The sequence below is a fragment of the Panthera uncia genome, chromosome C2 (assembly GCF_023721935.1).
Source record: "Panthera uncia isolate 11264 chromosome C2, Puncia_PCG_1.0, whole genome shotgun sequence".
In the NCBI taxonomy this organism is placed as follows: Eukaryota; Metazoa; Chordata; class Mammalia; order Carnivora; family Felidae; genus Panthera; species Panthera uncia.
The window spans coordinates 85,406,115-85,429,504 of NC_064810.1; the positions used below are offsets into that span (position 1 = coordinate 85,406,115).

At 38.0% G+C, this 23,390-nt stretch overlaps 2 protein-coding genes across 4 annotated transcripts in view; one reads left to right on the top strand and one right to left on the bottom strand.

Moving 5' to 3' along the window:
• The window catches only part of MRPL47 (mitochondrial ribosomal protein L47), a 34,777-nt gene extending 30,254 nt beyond the window's left edge, over positions 1-4,523 (top strand). For both annotated transcript variants that reach the window (XM_049629571.1, XM_049629572.1), the window contains exons 6-7: positions 196-291; positions 4,267-4,523. In XM_049629571.1, coding sequence (XP_049485528.1) covers positions 196-291; positions 4,267-4,390 — 220 coding nt within the window. In that variant the 3' untranslated portion in view covers positions 4,391-4,523. The remainder of the gene's footprint in view (positions 1-195; positions 292-4,266) is intronic.
• Positions 4,524-4,782: 259 nt separating this feature from the next.
• Positions 4,783-23,390, bottom strand: part of ACTL6A (actin like 6A) — a 29,627-nt gene continuing 11,019 nt past the window's right edge. For both annotated transcript variants that reach the window (XM_049629566.1, XM_049629567.1), the window contains exons 3-14: positions 23,058-23,232; positions 19,998-20,098; positions 18,799-18,896; positions 15,671-15,765; positions 15,244-15,350; positions 15,057-15,146; positions 13,401-13,462; positions 13,010-13,124; positions 12,774-12,854; positions 10,702-10,797; positions 7,436-7,522; positions 4,783-5,332 (exon numbers count right to left, since the gene is read on the bottom strand). In XM_049629566.1, the coding sequence (XP_049485523.1) occupies positions 5,252-5,332; positions 7,436-7,522; positions 10,702-10,797; positions 12,774-12,854; positions 13,010-13,124; positions 13,401-13,462; positions 15,057-15,146; positions 15,244-15,350; positions 15,671-15,765; positions 18,799-18,896; positions 19,998-20,098; positions 23,058-23,232 (1,188 nt within the window). In that variant the 3' untranslated portion in view covers positions 4,783-5,251. The remainder of the gene's footprint in view (positions 5,333-7,435; positions 7,523-10,701; positions 10,798-12,773; positions 12,855-13,009; positions 13,125-13,400; positions 13,463-15,056; positions 15,147-15,243; positions 15,351-15,670; positions 15,766-18,798; positions 18,897-19,997; positions 20,099-23,057; positions 23,233-23,390) is intronic.

Here is a 23,390-nt window from a genome sequence, read left to right on the forward strand (position 1 = left end):
TCATGTCTGTACTTTTTTCTAAGTTTAGAGTATTTCATAATTTATAAAAATTGTAAAAATCTTTTAAGAGCCAATTACATCTCATTTTATTGAAAATATATTTAGCTCAAAGATGGCTAAAACTCTGTTTGTAAAAAATGAAAAAATGTATGAAATATCTTCTATTAAGGCAATATCTCTTTGCTTTCTTGGCAGGCACAAGTTCAAGCAGTGGCCTATACCTTGGTACCTAAATAAAAGATACAACAGGAAACGATTCTTCGCAATGCCCTATGTGGAACGTTTTATGAGGTGAGCACAACCCAAATACCCTTTAGTAACACAACTTACCTTTATATCAGATAACACAAGCTAAGCTTTTACATAAGTAATACATGTGTATTGTGGAAAAAATAGAAAAATTGGGTAGAAAAGATGAAATTAAAATCTTACATAATCTCATCATCCAAAAATAACTTAACATTCTAGTGTATGTCCTTTCAAAAAGTTTTATTGCCTTTCTATTCATCAGTCTGTATGTAAGTACGTTACTAAGTCTTTCTGTAATGTGAAAAGGAAGGTCTAAATACTTTGGTTACATAAGATATGAGCTCATGTTACTGCAAGGTTGATGAAATGAAAAGGGGCTAGGGTGAGGAGACGAGCCTGCTGCATTATGTCTGCAGTCATGTTACCCTGCAGAATGGTGGTTTCCAAATATTTCCTACAACAGTTTTTTTTCTGCATGAGGTTTATTATAGGGTTTCTATTATAGAGGAGTGAAGTGGTCCCACGAGCCCCCAGCTAATAATTATAAAAATGAACGATTTTAGAAAATGGCTATTTTAGAACACTATGGATCCACATCCAAAAGCAGACAGAAACCAAATTGAAGTTGGAAGGGGAGAGAATTACAAGTTTGTGGTTTCAGGGCAAGCATGCTACTCAACTTCCATGGCTGTCTGTGGCTGCAGAGAGAAGCTGGGTGGGGAAAACTTCAAAGTTACTGGCTAATGGTGCTAGAGGTCAGAATTCAAGCAGGAAAGCAGCTGGAAATTTAAGAAGGAAATTCTAGCAGCACAAAAACCATAGCTTGTAACAACTGCCTTAGATAATACAATCTACTTTCATCAAGAGTTCTTTAAAAACTGATGTTCTCTCCCAAGAGCTTGTTTCTATACCAAACAAATAAAAACACTTAAAAAAATAATTTAAACAGGAATAAAAAATATATCTTTAAACTGGCTTTAAGGTGTCTTGGTACATTTTAGAATCACAATTAAAAATTTTTATCTTCCCCATTAAACCAGCTGCCTCTCTTCATTTTCAGTTTTATCTTTGTGATGTGATTTATAATAAAAGGTACATATATTTGGTCTTCCTCCTTGTTCCTGACACAGGACTCCTAAAACCCTTGGAATTTTCTAGGTGTGGGTGGGGTGGTATCATTTGTTATGTTAATGACATGGTTTTTGGGGAGCACCTAAGAATGGGGGCTAATTGCTAGAGGAACCAACTTGGAATAGATGGTTGAAACTTTCAGTCCCACAGCCTGACTTCTGGAGAGGGGAACAGGGCTGGAGGTGAATCAGTAGCCAGTGGACAATGATTTGCTTTAATCGACCGTGCCTGTGTAATGAGGCCTCTGTAAAAAGGATAGGGTTCAGGCAGCTTTTCTGTTGGTGAGCATATGGAGACTGGAGGAGAGTGGGGTACCTAGAAGAGGGCATGGAAGCCTCATGCCCTCTCCCCACTCCTTGTCCTGTGTACCCCATGTCTGGCTACTCCTGAGTTTATATCCTTTTATAATAAATCCATAATAGTGAATAAAGGGGTTTCCTGAGTTCTGTGAGTGACTCTAGCAAATTAATCGAACCCACGGAGGAGGTCTTGGTAGCCTCTGATTTAAAGTACAGGTAACAGCCTGGACTTGTGACTGCTGTCTGAAGTCCAAAGAGGGAGTTGTGGGAATGTCTGATCTGTGGCAAGTCGTTGGTTAAGAAGCATGTGTGACAACCTCTGACACGATCTCCACGTAGTGTCAGAATGGAGTTGAACTTTTGCTCATTCTGCTGGTGTCTGAGAATTGCTTGATGGGAGGGTAGAGGTGGGGGGACCACCACCAGTGGAATGAGGTCCAGTACCCCTTAAATAGTATATCCATTCTACATGGGCATTTTTCATCATCAGTGCCCTAGAAGCAGTCAGTCCTTGATTTCATTCTTCCTGCAGAAGGTCTCCAGGATCTGTCCTTTGTGCTCCCACTCTCTGCCCTGGTGCCCTCCCTCTTCATCAAGATGAATTATTGAACCTTTTCCTCACTCCAGTCCATTCAAATACTGCTTCCTGGCTAATTCTCCTCAAACCTTTTTATCACATAACCTGTTCAGAAACCTATAGTTGCTTCTTGTCTACAGATAAATCCAAACTCCTTCCCACCCAGGGTTCCCACAATTTAAGTCTTAGCTGCTTACCCTCATCAAAGTCAGACCTTTCTCCTTGTTTCCTCAACAGTCTTGCTCATTTTCCCCTCTTTTATGTACAGCTCTGAAATCCTTCTACCATTCACATTTAAAAAAATTTTTTTAATCTTTATTTTTGAGAGAGAGAGAGAATGCATGAGTGGGGGAGGAACAGAGAGAGAGAGGGAGATCTAGAATCTGAAGCAGGCTCCAGGCTCCAAGCTGTCAGCACAGAGCCCAATGTGGGGCTCGAACTCATGAACAGTGAGATCGTGACCTGAGCCAAAGTCAGGTGCTTAACTGACTGAGCCTCCCAAGTGCTCCGTCCACCATTCACATTTTAAGGCCCAGTTCAGATACTAAGCAGTTGAAGAAATTTAACTGCATTTTTTTTTCCTCGACAACTTCTCCAGACCTACCGTGCCATTGGTCCTTTTGTCCCTTAGTCATATAAGGTGAAGCTATAAACAACTATGAGAATTTATGAATCCAGTGTTGCTTTTACAGGCCTAATACATGTCCTAATTGTTCTATTTTTGAACCTATCTTTTTTAGTCTTACCTTCAGGGCATGCATCATAATCTTCTGAATATTCTTAAGAATAGCAAACCTTGGGGCGCCAAGGTGGTTCAGTCAGTTAAATGTCCAACTTTGGCTCAGGTCATGGTCGCATGGTTCATGAGTTTGAGCCCTGCTTCCAGCTCGCTGCTGTCAGTATAGAGCCCACTTCAGATCCTGTCTCTCTCTCTCTGCCCTCCTGCGCTCATGCATGCGGTCTCTCAAAAATTAACATCAAAAAAAATCAGAATAGCAAACCTTTATTCTGTATTTTTATGGGCTTATTTTTTTTAATGGCCAAAATTTAGTTGGAGCAAACACTGAGGACTATCATGAGTAATCTGATTTCAGCTTTGCTTGATCTTTATACTTAATTTACAAAATAGCTTATATTTTTAAAGTACACACCTATGTTGGTCTTCACCCAAATAGAATTCTTGGCTCAAATTTCTGTGACCATACTAAGTAAGTTACTCACTATGATCTCTTATGTTGTTTTAAAATACACTCATGCCTAGTGATCAATAAAATATCCTGCAAAATCTTGTCTTAAGTACAGTAGTGGCTTGGCATCTATTAATTTATCATATGCAACTTTGTCTTAAGTGACCCTAGAGGTCAAAATAATTTAGCTGAGGCACAAATGCTTCCTGCTCTGGAATGCACACTCACATAGGGACCAGTCTAGCACCTAACCATCATCTCTTAGCATAATTTTATTCTCTTTGTTGTAGGGAAAATGATATGGTAGACTGAGGTATTTGGAATGAAGGAATTCAAAAAAGTCTCAGGATGTATCACAGGATACAAAAAATATTGTATTCAATAAAACTGGTGTTTTTAAAAGAGGAGAAAAGGTAGCCCAGTCTGCTATAGGCTCATAAGATCTGTTCATTTCTTTCTATGTAGGAAATAGGAAGAATTGGTGTAGGGTTACAAATGCTTTTGATTCTAAGTTTATCTTTGACTTATGTAGGTTTACAGTGACTATTCAAGTTTAATAACATACATGGGAACACCTGACTAGCCCAGTCAGTAGAGCATGCAACTCTTGATCTTGGGGTTGTGAGTCCCTTGTTGGGTAAAGACATTACTTAAAAATAAAGTCTTTTAAAAAAAAATTAATAATAATAATAATACACATGACACACCTAATACGGAGACTAGCATTACTGAGGCTTTTAAGTAATTGATTTGGATATCCTTTGAGAATATTGAGTAACAGGGAAATATTTTTGTATAAATTGGTGTTATGCTTTTATTCTAGGTTGAGAATTGAGAAACAAGCCCGCATTGAAGCAAGGAAGAAAAGTTTAGAGAAAAAGAAAGAAAAATTTCTTCAGGAAAAGTTTCCACGTCATTCTGAAGCCCAGAAGTCAAGTGTTGTCTAAGATGTCTGAATTCTGAAGTTACTATTTTGTTTTCCTTGGATAACAATCTATATACAAAAGTAAATATGTATTAAGTAATTTATAAAGAAATTGTGTTTTTAGTTAAATGACTATCTCAACTGTTTTAACGGTTAAATTGTGTTTTTAGTTAAATGACTATCTCAACTGGTTTAAGGGTTAATATTTGGCATGCTAACTCTGGAAGTTAAAAATTCTGACATCTAAGCAAACTTTAACATCACCTGTACCTTAGAGTGGGAAAGTGATGTCAACTGCAATAGCAAAGGCAGTAAGGTCATTTTTGGAATTCAGGTAACATTTCTACTATTATATTAATAGCATTTGAAGGGGGTGTGGACATTACTTTTAATAAACAATGAGTACTTTCACTCAAAATAATATAAATACGTTTAGTAAAACTTAGAGTAGTTAAGTCACAACACAACAATAATTCAAAAAAGCATTTCTGGAATGGCTAATAACTTTTATTTAATTTTGCAAGCCTAAGGTAAAAAGCATAGGCAGTAAATTTTACTAGTCAATAAAAACCAATTCTACCAATCACTGGTAATTAATATACTAAACAGAGTTGAAAAGCATTTTACTGAAAGCAAAATATTTAGAGAAAATAGACATTTATACAAAATTATAAAATGCTTGTAATAAGAATAAGTGCATTTCAAGGAAAGCACAAACTTATCTTAATTTATAGAGCCAGTTAAAGCCTTAAAAAATTTAAGTGGAAATTGAAATATGCAAAAATGTATAAACATTCTACAAAAGATGGTCACTCTTTTCCTGAGTACACTAAAGCTGTGGAACTTAAGGTGACACGGGAAGGCAGAGGTCTGGGAACTCTCCTCAAGGGCATTTCCTTTCTACACACTGCTTCCCTCCTTCTTCATATTCTTGTTTGGAAATCCACATCTGTTGAAAGGTGCCCTGTAAAATGGAAAGAAAAATTATATATTGTGCCTTTTTGTTAGAAAACACTTTTTAAATTATCTTTTTCATAACTGATTTTGGGGCGCCTGGATGGCTCGGTTAAGTATCCAGCTTCGCCTCAGGTCATGATCTCACTGTTCGTGAGTTCAAGCCCCACGTCAGGCTCTCTATTGATAGCTCAGAAACTGGAGCCTGCTCTGGATTTTGTGACTCCCTTTCTGCCCCTCCCCTGCTCACACTCTGTCTCTCAAAAAATAAACAAACAACTGATCTTTGCAGAACGCTTAAGCCCCTCCCCCAAATAGTACTCCCTTATTCCCTTATTTCTGCCCTCCTCTAGAACACCCAGAAACATGATTTAGAAAGAATAATAAGTCTTTCTATACCTATTAAACTGTCATGAGGATTTAGAAAATGGCTGTGAAAGGAAGATGGATGGTTTAGCTATGATGGCTTGGTGCCAACCTGAGGCAACAATAGATACTATCGGAAGGTTTCCTCCCAGTACAGAATTGATGTTCTAACACTTAACTAATGGCAGCATTTAGAACTCAGAAGTGCTTGGGGTGCCTGGGTGGTTCAGTCAATTAAGTGTCTGACTCTTGATTTCAACTCAGGTCATGAGCTCATGGTTCATGGGTTCGAGCCCTGTAGTAGGCTCTGCGCTGGCAGCAAGGAGCCTGCTTGGGATTCTGTCTCTGCCCCCTCCCTGGCTCATACTCTCTCAAAAATAAACATAAAACTTAAAAAAAAAAAAAAAAACCCTCAAAAGTGCTCATCAGGAGTAGGATAAAGTTTTATAAGAACACACAATAAATATAGTGCATAAGCACTATAGAAGATGGAAAGGAGGAAAATAACCAAGAAAGAAGAAACCTAGGCTACATTAAAAATAAAACATATAAGCAGGAGAAATCCATTCTCTAAGATTAACTCTATTCAAGTGGACTTGCAGTGGTATCCAGCTTTGATCTAAGATCTATTAAAAGATTGGAAATAGAATAGACACTTATGTCTATAATACATTTATGTATAATAATACACTCATGTATTATTATAAACTTTTACTAGCTTAAAAAGGTTTAGGAGTGGGGCTCCTGGGTGGCTCAGTTGTCTAAGTGTCCGACTTTGGCTTGGGTCATGATCTCAGGGTCTGTGGGTTCAAGCCCCAGGTTGGGCTCTGTGCTGACAGCTCAGAGCCTGGAGCCTGCTTCGGATTCTGTATCTCCCTCTCTGCCCCTCTACTGCTCGTGCTCGGTCTCTCTCAAAAATAAATGTTAAAAAAAAATTTTTTTTTTAATTGTTTAATAGAAATACTTCATGAAGACACCTGGGTGGCTCAGTAGTTAAGCATCTGACTTTGGCTCAGGTCATGATCTCACAGTTCATGAGATCGAACCCCGCATCAGGTAGACACCAACCAGCCCCGCTTCCGCTAAAAAACAAAAACAGGCCCTGCTTCAGGCAAGCCCCATTTCTCTCTCTTCCCCTCCTGGGATTCTCTCTCTCTCTCTCTCTCTCTCTCTCTCTCTGCCCCTTCGCTCACTTGTGCCCTCTCTCTCTTGCTCTCAAAAGAGAAAAAAAGAAAAAAAAAGAAGTACTTCCTAACATTTACTTTGGCTGCTCTGAGGTGAAGGGAAAATTCCCCAAGTCTAGGGTGCAGATAAATACAAGGACTCTTCCTCCTGATTCAAGGTAGGCACCCATCTGAGCAACGTGAAAAACCCAGCACCATGACTTCAACCATTTGCCCCAAGAACCAACTCCTGACTTCCTCAACCTCACCAAGAGGCCAGGGAACAACCAGAACCTGAGAAGGAATGATTTAAGTCCTGACCAGTTCCAATGGGAGTATGAAAGGGCACAAATATGTTAGTAGAATCCCCACCTTTGAGAAGGGAAACTGAAATGAGGCTGACAAATAGCAACTGATAAGGCACTAAAGCATTTTGTTAAATTAGAACATGTAATTCATTTCATAGTTATACAAAGATAAATGATGCACTGAAATTATTTTTAGTCTTTTTACTAAACTTAGTTTATATTCACTGGTACACTTAAATCATTCAATAAGACTATTTTTCAAAGTAGTTTACTAACCAAAGATGCTAGAATGGAGCCACCAATCCATGAACTAAACCTCCGTTCTACTGTTGTATTATTTGCAATCAATTTCAACCGCATACTCTAAAATAGAGAGGGAAGAATAAGTATTAGGACAATCAAGTAAAACAGGTGACTCAATTCAAAAAATTCAACTTTGAGGACTTCTTAACAATTGGTTCAAACACCAGTTACATGTGATTATTTTGCAAAAGCTAGGCTAATAGTAGGCATAGTTTGAATTACTATATAGAAAGTACTTTGATTATGGTTTTTAATGTATAATATTTAATAATTACATCAACCTTAGAAAACTGCACACTAAAGAGTATGGCATTCACAACGATACCCTAGAATAACAGCAAACACATACTTAACACTTACCTATAAATCAGGTATCGTGCTAAGTGCTTCATGTGGTATTCCATTTCTTCCAATACCAAATACCATACTGTCCCAACCTGCCACCCTTTCTATAGTCTTCACCTTTCTAACTACTTTTTTAGTATCTTATCCTAATTCCTCCTATCTTAGGTCACTCCCACCACTCCTCCACTTCCACATCAAAATGCAGACATTAGATCTCAGGTTTTTTATTCATAACTGGTTTCCTCCCAAATGAGTGTTTATGTTTTGAACTCACACTCTCTTGATAAACATGGTTTTGTGGCTCAGTACTATTGCTTCCTGTCTCCCTGCATCAAGAGATTTTCCCCCTACCTAGGACTTTGTTTCCAGGGATAGTTCTTAAATTGTTGATACTCTATTATTTTATATGAACACATAGTTTGTGTTCATTCAACAGTGAAATAAATGTATATGTTTCAGGAGTAAAATAAGTGATATGGGAGGAGAGGGTGCTGGGAGCAGGAGGGATGAATATGGATTTTTGTAGATGAGGAACTGCTTGGTATCTGTTGCAATGGAATTTTTTCCTGTTATTTCATCTATTTTTAATTGTCTCCTAAATGAGATGGATAATATCTAACTGCTCTTGACCAAGACCTTGGACAGCCCAGGTCTGTATTTGTTATTCTGGGGCTTATTATCAAACCTAATGATTAGTATTATAATTAAGTTCTATTCCAGATCAGACTATATCTCCAAGAACGTAGTAAATACAATTCAAGTGTCAATCTTGTGCCTATATCAGTATTTACATAACAACTTAACAATTACAAAAATGTGCCATATGTAAAATGTTCCTTTGTATGAGAAACAAAAAGACTGCCAAATATACAAATTCTACAGATACTATTAGGACCCATGTAACCCCTAAGTTTCCTTTAATGTAATAACTAATACAAAGTATCATACAAAAAACTACTTGATAAAAGTTTTAAAATCTAAAGATTATGACTAGGGGAGTGTGGGTGGCTCAGTGGGTTGAGCATCTGATTCTTGATTTCGGCCCAGGTCATCTCATGATTTGTGAGATCAAGCCCTGTGTCAGGCTATGTGCTGACAGTGTGGAACCTACTTGGGATTCTCTCTCTCTCCCTTTCTCTCTGGCCCTGCCTGCTTGTGCATTCTCTCTCTTTCTCTCTCAAAATAAACAAACATTTTTTTTTTTTTAAATAAAGATTATGACTACTACTCTGTTATCAATGGGTACCAGACTTTCTCCCCAAACCACATTCTTCTAATCCTTTTAAAAGTTGTCACAATGCACCCAGTGATCTTTTTAAAACATAGGAGCTCTGCAGTCCCCTGCGAAATTTTATCCTGTAAGTTCCCTATTAATAAGCAACATGACCTGATACCCAACTGTGTGGGTGGAACAGTGTCCTCCAAAGAGATATGTTGAAGTTCTAATCCCTGGTACCTGTGAATGTGACATAATTCAGAAATAGGTTCTTTGCAGATGTAATTAGGATACAAGTTAAGATAAGGTCATATTGGTGGGGTACCTGGATGGCTCAGTTGGTTGAGTGTCTTGACTCTTGATTTTGGCTCAGGTCATGATCTCATGATTCATAGGATCAAGCCCTGCATTGGGCTCTCCTCTGGCAGCAAGGAGCCTGCTTGGGATTCTCTCTCCCCGCCCCCCCTCTCTGCCCCTCTCCCACTTGCACTCTTTCTCTTGAAATAAATAAACATTAATTAAAACAAAAAAAAGATAAGGTCATACTGGAGCAGAGTGGGTTCTTAATCCCATATGACTGTGGGGTTTTGGGGTTTTTTTAATGTTTATTTTTGAGAGAGAGAGAAAGGGAGCTAGTGGGGGAGGGACAGAGAGAGGGAGACACAGAATCTGAAGCAGGCTCCAGGCTCTGAGCTGTCAGCACAGAGCCCAACACGGGGCTCAAACACACGAACCATGAGATCATGACCTGAGCCACAGTCAAGATGCCTAACCAACCGAGCCACTCAGGCACCTCCCTGGAGTTTTTATAATAAAGAGAACAGATCTGTGAGAGAATGCCCTCTGACAATGGAGACAGACTGAAGTGTTGGAGCTGCAATCCAAGAAACAACAAAGGATTGCTGGCAAACCATCAGATGCTAAGAAGAGGGAAAAGAAGAATTCTCAGCTCTACATTTCAGAGAGAGCATGGCCCTGTGGACATGTGGATTTCAGACTTCTAGCTTCCAGAATGGAGAAAGGATAAATTATCTGTTGTTTGAGGCCACCTACTTTAGTTTGTGGTATTTCGTTACAGCAGCCCTAGGAAATCAATACATCATCCATCTTTCAAGCCATATCACTCTTCCCACTTCTGCAGACTACAAGCCAGCTACTTTGAAGTACTGGAATATGCCATCCTCCCTTCATATTCTGCACATGGTATAACTTCTACCTAGATGTTCTTTCATAAATTACCAACCAGTTGAACTCCTATTCCTTCAAACAGCTTCTTCATGAGGGAGTTAACTGCTTGCTCCACAGTGTTCCCTAGAGTGTCTCATTCATGATATACTGAACCACTTAGCACATTATCTTTATTTTTACATGTCTATTCATCCTAGCAGACTGAGCCTTTAGTGGGCAGGGACTGTATTTACAGCCCTAGTGCCTAGCACACTATAGGTACTTAAGTATGAAGTCAACAAATAAAAGATTCAAATAGTACAAGAGTAACCAAAAGATGTCATCTATGAAAATTTGGTTAACAAGGGATATTAACTTTATTTAAGTAACACCGTATCAAGCACACACAGAATATCAATCGACTACTGAAAAACAAACCTTATCTATAAGACTACACCAGCGATGAGGATACCTGTGACTGAAGAATACCACTAAAGAACAAACAACTTACTGGGGGAGTTTTCTGAGAGAGCTCTCTATTCAACCTGTCAGTAAAGCTCTGTATTAGCGTGTTTCCTCCAGCCACTATAACACTGCCATAGAGACCCTAAGATAAAAAACAGAAACAAATTAGTTCCAAATGTTTCCAAGTTTTAATCACAACTACAACTAAAACTGTCCTCCTCTACAATTTACCCTTTCTTTTTTAATATTTTTACTTCTATACAGACCTAGTAGCTGAATCCAATGGCTCTCAGTCCTGGCTGCACATTCAACTCATTTATGGGATTTATAAAACGTCAAATGCCTGGGGGCAATTAAATAAAAATCTGGGGACGGAGCACAGATCAAGGTTTTGTTAGTTTGTTTAAAACTCAAGATGATTCTAATGTGCATTAAAGTTTAAGAACCACTAACTTAAAGCAATTATTCTAAAACCCAAGCATAATTTTTTGGCAGATAGCTGCCAATATTTAGAGGTATATTTTATATTGGCTTCATCTTAGAAAGCTCATGTAGAAGTTACAGTATTTAAAATTAGACAATGAGATTACTTAATGATTATGATGGATAATGCATAATCTGATAACATCCCTGGCCAAAATGACTGTGACTTTTCTCTTTTGCAGGGTATTAGACATCAGAACCACATGGGGAACTTTTTCAAAATCCACATGCTGATACCTCCCTAAAAAAAAATAAATCAATCTACTTATGAGTATATTTATCTGTAATTTACATGTATGGTTCAGAAAGCTAATGTCAGCCTTTTTTTTTTATTAAGTTCTTACTGAATTCCTGTTAGTCAATATATATGTCAGCCTGTATGCTTTTTTAGTGGCTAAGTTCATATTTTAAAAATGTATTCCAGATGTCTAAGTCATCTAACTTTTGAAAGAAAAATGGAAAACAAGCATCTCTTCTGCAATTAACATTAGTTAACTAGAGGAGAAATCGCACTAAAAACAGAAAGTTATCTATTACATGCTTATAGTAAGTATAATTCAATTCAGTTGCCTTCCCCAAAATGGCCTTGAGTTTGTGCTAAAGAAATTCCATACTTAATCCCTATCATCTTAGAAGCAGCAAGTGCCTGCTAGGTGGCTAGTTGAAACAAACATTTTGCATAGTCATCCAAAAGTCTTTTTTGAAACAACATGGTTTTTATACACCCCTAGCTATCAGTACTATGCTCTAAGCAAATGGATCAACTCCAACAATACCAAGGCAACATATGTTGGCTACAAATTGAATCTAGGGTTTAAATAACATATAATCAATCTAATAATTAATATATGTATAATATGGAGTTAGTATTTAAAACCTGGCAAAACACAAAAATTATGAAGGGTACGAAGATCATCTAAACTAAACTCCATGTAAAAGTTACATAATTTAGGGGCGCCTGGGTGGCGCAGTCGGTTAAGCGTCCGACTTCAGCCAGGTCACGATCTCACGGTCCGTGAGTTCGAGCCCCGTGTCAGGCTCTGGGCTGATGGCTCGGAGCCTGGAGCCTGTTTCAGATTCTGTGTCTCCCTCTCTCTCTGCCCCTCCCCCGTTCATGCTCTGTCTCTCTCTGTCTCAAAAATAAATAAAAAAAAAAAAAAAAAAAAAAAAAAAAAAAGTTACATAATTTAAACCCATACCTTCCTGAACAATAAAAACAGCAAAACTGCTACATAGAAAAAAATCAATAATATATATTTTGGCTTGTCACATTTTAGGAACTCTCTAGAACAGCACTGTCCAAAAGAACTTCCTGTGATGACAGAAATGTTCCCTATCTGCATGTCATACAGTAGCCATTGGTTACATTTATAATGTGGCTAGTGCAACTGAAGAACGGAATTTTAAATTTTTACTTCTTTTAATTTAAATTGCCACATGTGGCTGGTAGCTAGTACACTGGACACCATAGCTCTAAAGTTTTACATTTTTCCTTTTCTAATACTTCATATTTTTACACATTCTAAAATGGACTTCAAAGTGAATGGCCAAAGTTGCCAACTTAAATAATGATTCAGGGGCATTTCATTACCCTAAAATATACCTTTATACCGTAAACAGGAGGCTGACACTTACTGGTCTGATGTCAATATCACACATTCCAACGCTTGTAGTGACAACATGACTGACTCCCAGCATTGTATTTCCTGATAATCCCTACAACAAAATGAAAATGAGTAGTCACACAGAAGAACTTCAAACACAGCACACCCAAAAATCTCTACAGTTGGTCTTATGTAGGTTTTATATAATTACACAAGATGTGCACACACACAGGAAAGGCCAAGCTGATTATGAAATAGTGCTCACACCTTTACGTTGGAAGGGTCAAACAACCCTTCAGGAATCTTTAACCGCTCTGCTCCAAAGTCACAGTTGTACCCATTGGGGAATTCATAATGAACAGTTGGCATCTGTGCAGCTACTCTGAAAACATATTAAACAACATTAAACAAAAGACCAAAAAAATTCTTCAAAATTATAAACTAAGAAATTATCAACTTGTAAGAAAGCAGAGTGAGAATCTTTCTTTTATGTTAATCAATATTTCTTAACTTTTTACTTTTAGACCAGTTAAGCATACTCCACAATTTTTAACAAAACGAATCAATTTCTTTCCTCATTTATAAGTATTTGGTGTTTAGAAGATTAGTATGAAGGTTTCAATGAGCTATTTTAAGTCTTGTAGACAAGAAGACATACTGTTCATCATAGGTTGAATCTGATACTTGAAGTACTGAAGCTTGAAAATCCTGGATAACACACTGTGGATATAAAAAAAAAAAAAAAAAACATTTTAAGAAACAGGTTAGAAACAGGCAATCTATACTTTTGTAACATTGTAGAGCTGTTTTTTTTGTTTTGTTTTGTTTTTAATGTTTTTATTTTTGAGACAGAGAGAGACAGAGCATGGGCAGGGAAGGGGCAGAGAGAGAGGGAGACACAGAATCCGAAGCAGGCTCCAGGCCAAGCTGTCAGCATAGAGCCCGACGTGGGGCTTGAACTCACAGACCACGAGATCATGACCTGAGCCGAAGTCGGTTGCTCAACCAACTGAGCCACCCAGGCGCCCCTATACTTTTGTAACATTGTATTTAAAATACTTTTCTTAATGAAACCGGATCACATTCCTGGATGGCTATGTCATTTCAAGGCTATAAATCTACCTAGCAAGGACTCTTGAGTATCAAGAAACCCAATTTTAAGCATTTGAACTAGAAGCTAAATTATATCATGTTTAAATTACAACAATTATGGAACACTGGTGAGATAAAAACAATCTGAAACCCCCATACCTACCACAGTCCTGCATTACAAAACTGGTTTCAGAACATTGTTTTTTCCTTAAAAATAAGCCTAGACTTAAAGGCAAGATTTCATTTTCTGAATGTATATACATGTGCACATACATGGCATCATATGTAACTTTTAATGACTGCACATAGTTTAAAACAATTAAAAATTCTGCTGTGAAATACATGTGACCTCTGGGCTGCTAAAGAAAAATCCTATCTAATAGCTAGGCCAAACTGTTAATCAACTTCACAATTTTTCCTTCTACTGAACACCCACAAAAAATCTTTACCTTAGGTGCAAAAAAATGTGAGATAGGATATATCCCTCACATAGTAAATTATGACTTTCAAATCCTTTTACTATTAGAAATGAATGTATATCTGTAGTGTGAGAGGTTTTACTCACCTGTCCTCCTGTCAGTAAGGTATATGTTCAGAGAGGAATTTTTTAGTAAAAGAAACTCTTACTGGCTCCTTGCTATGAATAAGGACACTTTTTTTATATGGCTGACTGATGTTAAAGCAAACATAACTGAGCCATACTACCAGGTCTCTATAGACTAAAACCATTTTCTTAGACAAAAAAAGGTACAGAATAACATAATGCTTGTTTTTACTCCAAAACCAAAGTTCTTTCCAGGTCTCATCAGAGTAATCCAAATGAATATATACTAGTTTGTTGAGATAATTAGTCTGACAAACACAAAAATACTCGTTTCTTCTCAAAATAATAATTTTGTTTGCAAAATATCATTAAAAATATGAAGTGCTCACATTCTATTCAAAAACTTACAGCCTAGGTGGTGCCTGGGTGGCTCAGTCAGTTAAGCATCTGACTCTTGATTTCGGCTCAGGTCATGATCTCACAGTTCATGCCCTCAAGCCCCTCATTGGGCTCTGCGCTTGACGGTGCAGAGCCTGCTTGGGATTCTCTCTCCCTCTTTCTCTGCCCTCCCTTCCTCACACGCTCGCTCGCTCTCTCAAAATAGATTTAAAAAAAAAACAAAAAAACCCCACAACTTAGAGCCTGTAATACTCCTGTAAAGAAAATAAGGGTACTTACATTACACATGTAGTTGTGCCAAGACCTTGTAACCTGTGGCAACTTCTCTTTTCTTTTCCAGTTTGCTGGAGATCCTTCACGAACAGCTTCCTGAGTACCAAGAGCATGTGCTAGGTTAAGAGAGTTCACGACATGGGGCTGGGGAGCTGGAGATAAATTCCAAAATGAAAATTCAAGCATCACCTACTTTTGATGCAATCATATATGGAGGAATCAGTTCTATATTCATTTCTTGGAAGAGTTCTCTGCATTGCATAGTAATAAAGTCTCCAGCAAGAGGGGATTTCACGATGCCTATGAAAACAGATTAAACGAGGCTAAGACAGCATTAAAACTGAACTCCCTGGGACAAATTTCTTCTGTGTATTTATATATGAATAATCTTTTCAAGTAGAATCAACTGAACTATCTCTCTAAGCATGAATGAAGCCTTGCATCAGTTTTAAACATGCGTTATATACTAAAGGTTTTTTAAAACTCCTAAAAAAAGAGATACTATTTGGAAACTGATATGACTTGATAGTCCAATTCACTGCTCTATTTCATTGTCTACGTTGTCATGACAGCTAACATCATCTCCTGTTTAACTCGTGTACCCTAGTTAAATACATTACCTTGCTGAAGGACATAGCCATCATGGACTGGAATTGCAGTGGTATGAGTGGCTCCACTGTCCAAAATAAGACCCGTGGAACGACCATTAGCAAATCTAGTATAAAGCATTAAGGAAAAGAAAGTATCAAGGTTCCAAAATAATGTTTATTATAAAGGGAAAATTTCATTAAGGCATTTTTAAATGTGTATTATGGCTTAAAATGTGTTAATCTAGGGATAAATATTGGTGTGAAGAAACTCTGGCTTAAAGACAAATAACAACAGGCAGGACTTCCGAAATGATGGTGAGAGGAAGTTAAAGAGACCTTTTATCCCAGAGAGACATCTGTTAAACTGGCCAAAATTAGCACAATCATTCAAACTCTCTGGAGCCAGAGTAAAGGACTTAAAACAAATTAAGAAGCAATGAACAAAATCAACAGAAAGTGGGTAAAAACAGTGGGGGGCTATGGCATTTGCGCTAGGAACTAAAACCATTCTCCACATAGGATTAAAGAAAAACCATCTCAGCAGTTTGGCAGCTGAGTGGCAGTTCCCACAAGTCAATGGGAAAGCTATTCCAGGTGGATTCAACAGTCAGCAAATATTGGCAGATCCCATCTTCCACAGCTCTGAGCTGCAGAAGGCCCATACCACGTGAACATCATAAGCCAGTATCAGGAGCAGGGCCATGCACTTGGTCACCAAATATTTACTGCGCATTATGTGCCTAGTGACGAGTCTGGTGCTTAATAAGGGAGGGTAGTCCGTCTGGCACTGGCATTCCTGTGCACAGAAGGCACAAAAAGGTGACCCCAAACTGACTCTGCCCTGAAGGATATCCTGTTTAGTACAGATTAGGAAAGCTGTGAAAATAACAGCTCAGGGTGCCCCAGGGGTATACAGGAGAGGCCACCTAACCAATCCTGGGGAAATCCAAGTAAGCTAGGGAGAAGACAGGGAACAAAGGAATATGTGGGAAGGCCAGGAAGCAAGGGTATGCTGAGGTCAGGGAAGTCTAAGTAGTTCGGCAGAGCCTGAAAGAATGTGGACGATGATTTGGGCTTAAAGCAGCTTGGCAATTAACAAAGATCATTAGCATGGCAGTGGGAAGAACAGGGAAGAGAGGAGGAAGGGTTGCAGTAATCCCGGAAAGAGCTTGCACGTAATGCAGTGGCAATGGAGAGAAATAAATGGATCTGAGAGGTAGTGGGGAGAAGAAAAATCGGTCTTGATGAAGGACTAAATTTGAAGGGTTAAAGAGAAAGATATCTGGTGTGGGCAACTACACAGAAGAAGAAGGAATAAATTCGAGGGGAGAGATTAATTCCATTTTAGACATACTGAGTTTCAAGTGCTTAAACAAAGAACAGAAAAAGTTCTACTAGGGCAGCTGATTGTGGGCCTGCAGCGAACAAGAAAGGTCTGGGACACAGAACAGATACGGATTTGGAATTTGTTAGTGTGTAACTGGGATCTGAAACCAAGAAAATGGGTAATTGAAACCAGAAAGAGCATGTCAAGAGAGATGAAGGGCTAACGGCAAAAAAGCAAGCAATGGGTAAGGATGATCAGAATTCATGAAATCGATGGCCAGAAAGACAGGTTGGTGAGTTATCTTTGCTATTACTGGTACTTTATTGACCTCTGGCCAACTATATACAAAACATTAATTTTATGCTCTGTAAGTACAATGTCAGATACAGTGATAACACACTAAAAAGTGGCATGAAGGTATGTGGACCTTCCTATAAATAACAATCATAAAATCTAGACAAATTATCTTAAATGATCATTTCAAGATTCTGGAAACTGTTCAAAAGCAGTCAAAATTTACCCAAAATTTATTCTCATAAAACTGCAAATGGAAGGGGTAAGAAGTTTATAGCTAAAAATGCTCCCCAGCTCCATGGCTATGGCTTGGGAAAGCAGTGGTGGAAAACTGCAATTTTACCACCTTGAGTGAGCAGTAAAGGACTTCAGGGCTGAAAGAAAAGCTGGACACTTAAGGTAGAAATCCTAGATGCCAGAGAACCACAAATGGGTGAAAACCAAAATCAGAGTATAAAAGGTACCCAAATCTCTGACTGACTGCTATACTATTCAGGAGCAGGACTTCAGGGGGACCAACAAAAACATGGAGAACAGAGAGTAATCCACTCTTTTGTTTTGTTTTTTTAATTTTTTAAATGTTTATTCATTTTTGAGAAAGAAAGAGACAGAGCACTAATGGAGGAGGGGCAGAGAGAGAGAGAAACACAGAATCCGAAGCAGGCTCCAGGCTCCGCACTGTCAGCACAGAGCCCGACAAGGGGCTTAAACTCACGAACCATGAGATCATGACCTGAGCCAAGGGCGGACACTTCACCGACTGAGCCACCCAGGTGCCCAGAGAGTAATCTATTCTTGAAAATCAGAGCAGCACCTAAGAGTTCTGTGATTTTGCTACATTTTTAGATAAATGCATTCTCCAACAGTATGCAGCTTGGACAGCAGAAAACTTTCCTTACTAGCTTAACTTGTCAAGAGAACAGAGCCTGAAGTTGGCAGATATAAGAAACCAGCTATCAATGAAGTCAGATAAAACAATACTACTCTTCTCACTAATATTTTTGTTTTGGAAAATATAATTATCTTTTTCATAAAAATGTTATTTGTGTTAACCTTAAGGAGTTTTTTTTTTGTCATTATTAAGTGAATAAATAAATGTTAAACCAATTCTTAGTTTTCATTTCTCACAGTAATACTGACAGATATAACCAACATAAAGAAAATCTTTTTGGGGTCCTCAGTAATTTGTTAAAGTGTAAAGGAGTCCTGAGGGTCCTGAGGCCAATAATGTTTGAGAAGCCAAAAGAATTTTTAAAGTAATACTAAGATGTTATTTGCCTTTTTCACGGTCACTCTCTCATGAGTGTATAGGGGAGTTTTCCAGAGACCGTGTCATGTGTGATACGGTACAGAATGAATGCAAAAGACAGATATGAGAATCCAATGTTTCCTATTAAGACTGACCCTAAAGAGATTTGAAAAAAAAAAAAGTAAAATAATTCCACTCTTCTCATAATTTTTTTGGTTTTGGAAAACAAAACATGCCCCACCACATTTACTTCTAAAGAAAAGCTGAATGTTACTCTTTCAAGGATACGCTGTCAAAACTGCAGTTTTGCAAAGGAAGAATGCAGGGATGTTGTAGTGTTCAAACATTAACTCTGTCAGTTTCTCTCTCTTTGCTCTAGTATTCCACTTGAGAAGAGGGAAAAAGAAATGTAAGTTATTTACTGTTTAAAAACTAAAATGTTGATTTATCTCAAGATTCAATACAGCACTATATTAAAAAAATATAAACATTAAAAACAGAATACCATAGAAAATAACCATAGAAAATACCATAGAAAATTGTGTATATTTATATTTATTTGTAAATAAATTTAATAAATATAATTTAAAATTTATTATTTAATAAAAAGTAAAATTGTTGCTAGGAATTTTACAGGTTACAGACTTTCCACAGTACCAAAATCAGGATTCTTATAAAGTATTATTAAATCTTAAGAGTCAATCCAGTCATTTTAAACCACCAAATTCTCCTATTTAAGAGTTGCTACTCATAAAGGAAACTAGAGGTTAAAAACAGTAACAAAATATTGATAATTTATGATCATTATGCTAGCCTTCTGGGCTCTTTGTGGACTCTGTACCAAATGTATTTCACAAGAGACCTCGATCTAGTAATTTCTAGCCCTAGTTCCATATTTGACTCCTCTCCTGGAGAGGAAAATATAAAAGTGGATACACTCTGCCTTTGGGGCACAAGGGACAATTCATAAACCCAAATGGGAAGTGGCCCAAGGAATTCAAATGTTAAATAAATCCCTGGAAAAAATAAATAACCGAACCCCATTTAGGGTGCTTTGTTATTGTTCTTTGAATATTTTAATTATTAAAATAATAAAAACTTTATTTTTTTTTTAAACGTTTATTTATTTTTGAGACAGAGAGACAGAGCATGAACGGGGAGGGTCAGAAAGAGAGAGGGAGACACAGAATCTGAAACAGGCTCCAGGCTCTGAGTTGTCAGCACAGAGCCCGACGCGGGGCTTGAACTCACAGACCGCGAGATCATGACCTGAGCCGAAGTCGGCCACTCAACCGACTGAGCCACCCAGGCGCCCCATAAAAACTTTAATAGTATATAAAAATTAATCCCCCTTTCCCTAATTTTCAAAATTCAAAATATGAACTTCTATGCCTTTTTAAAGAAAAGGAAAACATTCTTCAAATCAGTTAAAAACAACAACAACAGCAGCAACTAGAGAAATTCAGAAAAGAAAGTCTTTGTCTTACCGGTGCTTCTGACATGAGAACAGGATGCAGGCTGGCTTCTGACTTGACATGCATTTTGTAGGTATGATCCAAAATAGCCTGGAAACTATCCCAATCTTCAACTACAATATAAGATTAATACCTTCAAAACAATGCTTAGTTGAAGATGAATACAGAATCTTTTTAAGAGATTGTTTCTGTTTTAGAGTACTTTAATATACAGAACCTATTTATTTTACAGATTTATTTCATAAGATAGCACTTTATATAAACATCATCTTTGTCTTCTATAATATATGGAACCTCTTTTTTGTTCATCCAACCCCAACAGTATCACAACCCCTAAGACCTGTCCTAAATGTAATCAGTGCATCTAACAGACCTAAAATACCAAATAAATATTATTCAGTAAGTACTTACTAGAGGCACAGTATACAATTCGAATGGTAAGAGGAAATACAAAAGAATGGTAGGATCTAAACCTGAGATTTAGAAAGTTTACAGTCTACCTGAAAAAAGATGAAAAGATATAAATATAGATACAGACATAGATATAAACCCTCAGAGAATATAACATGCCTTCAATTTGGCTTCCACCTAAACATTCCATTGAAAGTGCTTGCATTTCGTTATGACCTTTTTTTGTAATTTTTTTTTTAACATTTTTATTTATTTTTGAAAGACAGAGCATGAGTGGGGGAGGGGCAGAGAGAGAGGGCGACACAGAATCCGAAGCAGACTCCAGGCTCCGAGCTGTCAGCACAGAGCCCAACATGGTGCTCGAACCCACTAACCATGAGATCATGACCTGAGCTGAAGTCAGACACTCAACTGAATGAGCCGCCAAGGCGCCCCTTGATATGACCTTCTAACAGACAAATCCAGCGGAAACTTCACTTGTAATATAGCTTGACCTCTTTACATTATCTGACACTATTGACTGCTCAAAAGTTTGCAAACCAGTTCTGCCACAATCCAAAGAAGAAATGTCATTACTTGTACAACATACTCCCACAGTCCTATGAGGCTTTGGGGGAGGGGGCGGGGGGGGGAGGGTGTCAATGAACTGCGTTAGTCATTCTAACTTTTCTCTTCCCTTCTTAGTGTAACTCTCAATGTCACAGCTGAGAACAATGAGAATCACTGGACTTCTATGCTTCCAAAACTTTTTCTTCTCTTGGCCTTCTGAATATTCTATATCCCTAACTGTTCTTTCTCATTCTCCTTCATGGGCACCCTTTCTTCTCTTTGGTTAAACAGAGAACAGGCTTTCACATGGAAACCCATCCTCAACCTTTTTCTCATATTCCACACTCTTTCTGGCTAATAAATAATGCAACTCCATGTCTTAAAATCTTCTCACCTGCTGAATAGAACAGCACCTATATTCAAATACTTTGAACTCAAAAACAAACTCATTTACTTGCTGTACAGAAAAAGGCCTGCTTATAAGGCTGACCTTTCGCTGCCATCTGAGAACTTGACTGATAACCAGTTCCCTACAGTGATATAAAACTTTCCCTAAATGATAACAGTAGTTCACTGCACCTAAACTGTTTGTACAATGTGGTTTGTGCTGAACACTTTCTTTCCCTCTGGGAGTCTTGAATTTTAGTAAATTCTAGACACGTGGTACCTACATGACCTCCCCCAGTAAAAATGGTCTCTAATGAGCTCCCCTGGTAGACAACATACACGTTGTCACAACTCATCGCTGGAGGAATTAAGTACATCCCATATGACTCCACTGTGAGAAGACTCTGCGAAGTTTGCCCTAGATTCCTCTGGACTTCACTCCATACCTTTTTTTCCTTTGTCAATTTTGCTTTGTATCCTCTCAGTGTAATAAACCTTAGCCATGAGTACAACTATATGCTGAGTCCTGTGAGTCCTTCTAGTGAATAAATGAACCTAACAGTGACTGCAGATATTACCAATACATTTGCCTTTGAAGACCGTAAAACTTGTTCCTTCCCATTCTATTCCTACTTCAATGTGTGGTACCCTCTATTCAATTACCCCAGTCAAAAATCTAGGAAACTCAATTATTCTCCTTTCACCTCTTTGATATCTCTCAAAGTCATCTCAGGATCTCGGCCATCAGTGATAAAATTTAAACCCTCTCCATTTCTCATCTGAATTCTCACCTCCCTAACTGATCCTCCTATCTCCAGTATCTCTCCCCAATCTAGCCTATGTACTGCTCTTAGAATAATCTCTCCAGCTGGCAAACACCCAAGTGTTTAAATTCCTTTAGGGTTGGGATGCCTGGGTGGCTCAGTTGGTTGAGCAGCCAACTCTTGATTTTGGCTCAAGCCATGATCCCAGGATCATGGGATTGAGCCCCACATCAGGCTTCACACTGAGCATGGAGCCTGCTTATGAGTCAGTCTCAGTCTGTCTCTCTCTCTCTCTCTCTCTCTCTCTCCACCCCTCTCTCCCTGCATCGCACTCTCTCTCTCAAATTAAAAAAAATTTTTTTTTTTAATTTTTTAATTAAAAAAAAATTCCTTTGGGGTTATCTTTCAGTTGCCAGCTTAATACACCCCTGGCATGGTTTACAAGCCCTATGATGATTGCTCTCTGTCCACCACTCCTGCAACTGATGCTAATGCACCCCACTGTTAATAGCCATACTTAATTTTTGATCTTTCTAATAAACATGTAAGCCGCTTCCACAGCTCCACCTCTTCACACATGCTGGCTGCTCCCCTTTACCGAGCCTTGTTAGTCAGGCTAATCCTTATTTATTTGTCAAGATTCAGTGCAAAAGTTACCTCCTTTATGAAAACCACCACTGATCCCCAATGATGGGAGTTAAATACCTCTCCTCTCCAATCCCACTGCTTATCAAACACAACATTTATCCTACATATTTGGATATCTACATCGACCTCCCTATGAGTTTCTTGAGGAAGAGGAACATGTTTTATGCATCTTTGTATTCTCAGTGCCTGGAACATCAATTTATGGAATTAAAAACAAAATACCTGATATTCAACTTATAAGAAGCCATTGTCTTATGTCTAAAATGTACCATATATACTCTATAAATCAAATCCATACAAGCAAACATCATACCCATCCCATTTTTTAGTGGTGAAATGGCCTCCGTATTCTCCCTGGGAACTCGCAGGGCATTAGTATCTATGTAATAGGTGGGGCCGCCTTGTTTGCCTTTATCACCATCTATTTCCATCAGTGTGCTTCCATCATCTCTTTCTACCACCATACCAATAGCTGTGGGGAAATCCACCTGGAAGAGTCAAAAACATGATAATACAAGTTTTACCTGCTTTATCAAGTAGTCATTTTTTCCCAACTAAAATCTTTTACCATAATTGAGTGAGAATTTCTGCATGAATTTAATTCTACTCAAGTAAGTGATCCTTTCATATCCAATTAACTAATGCT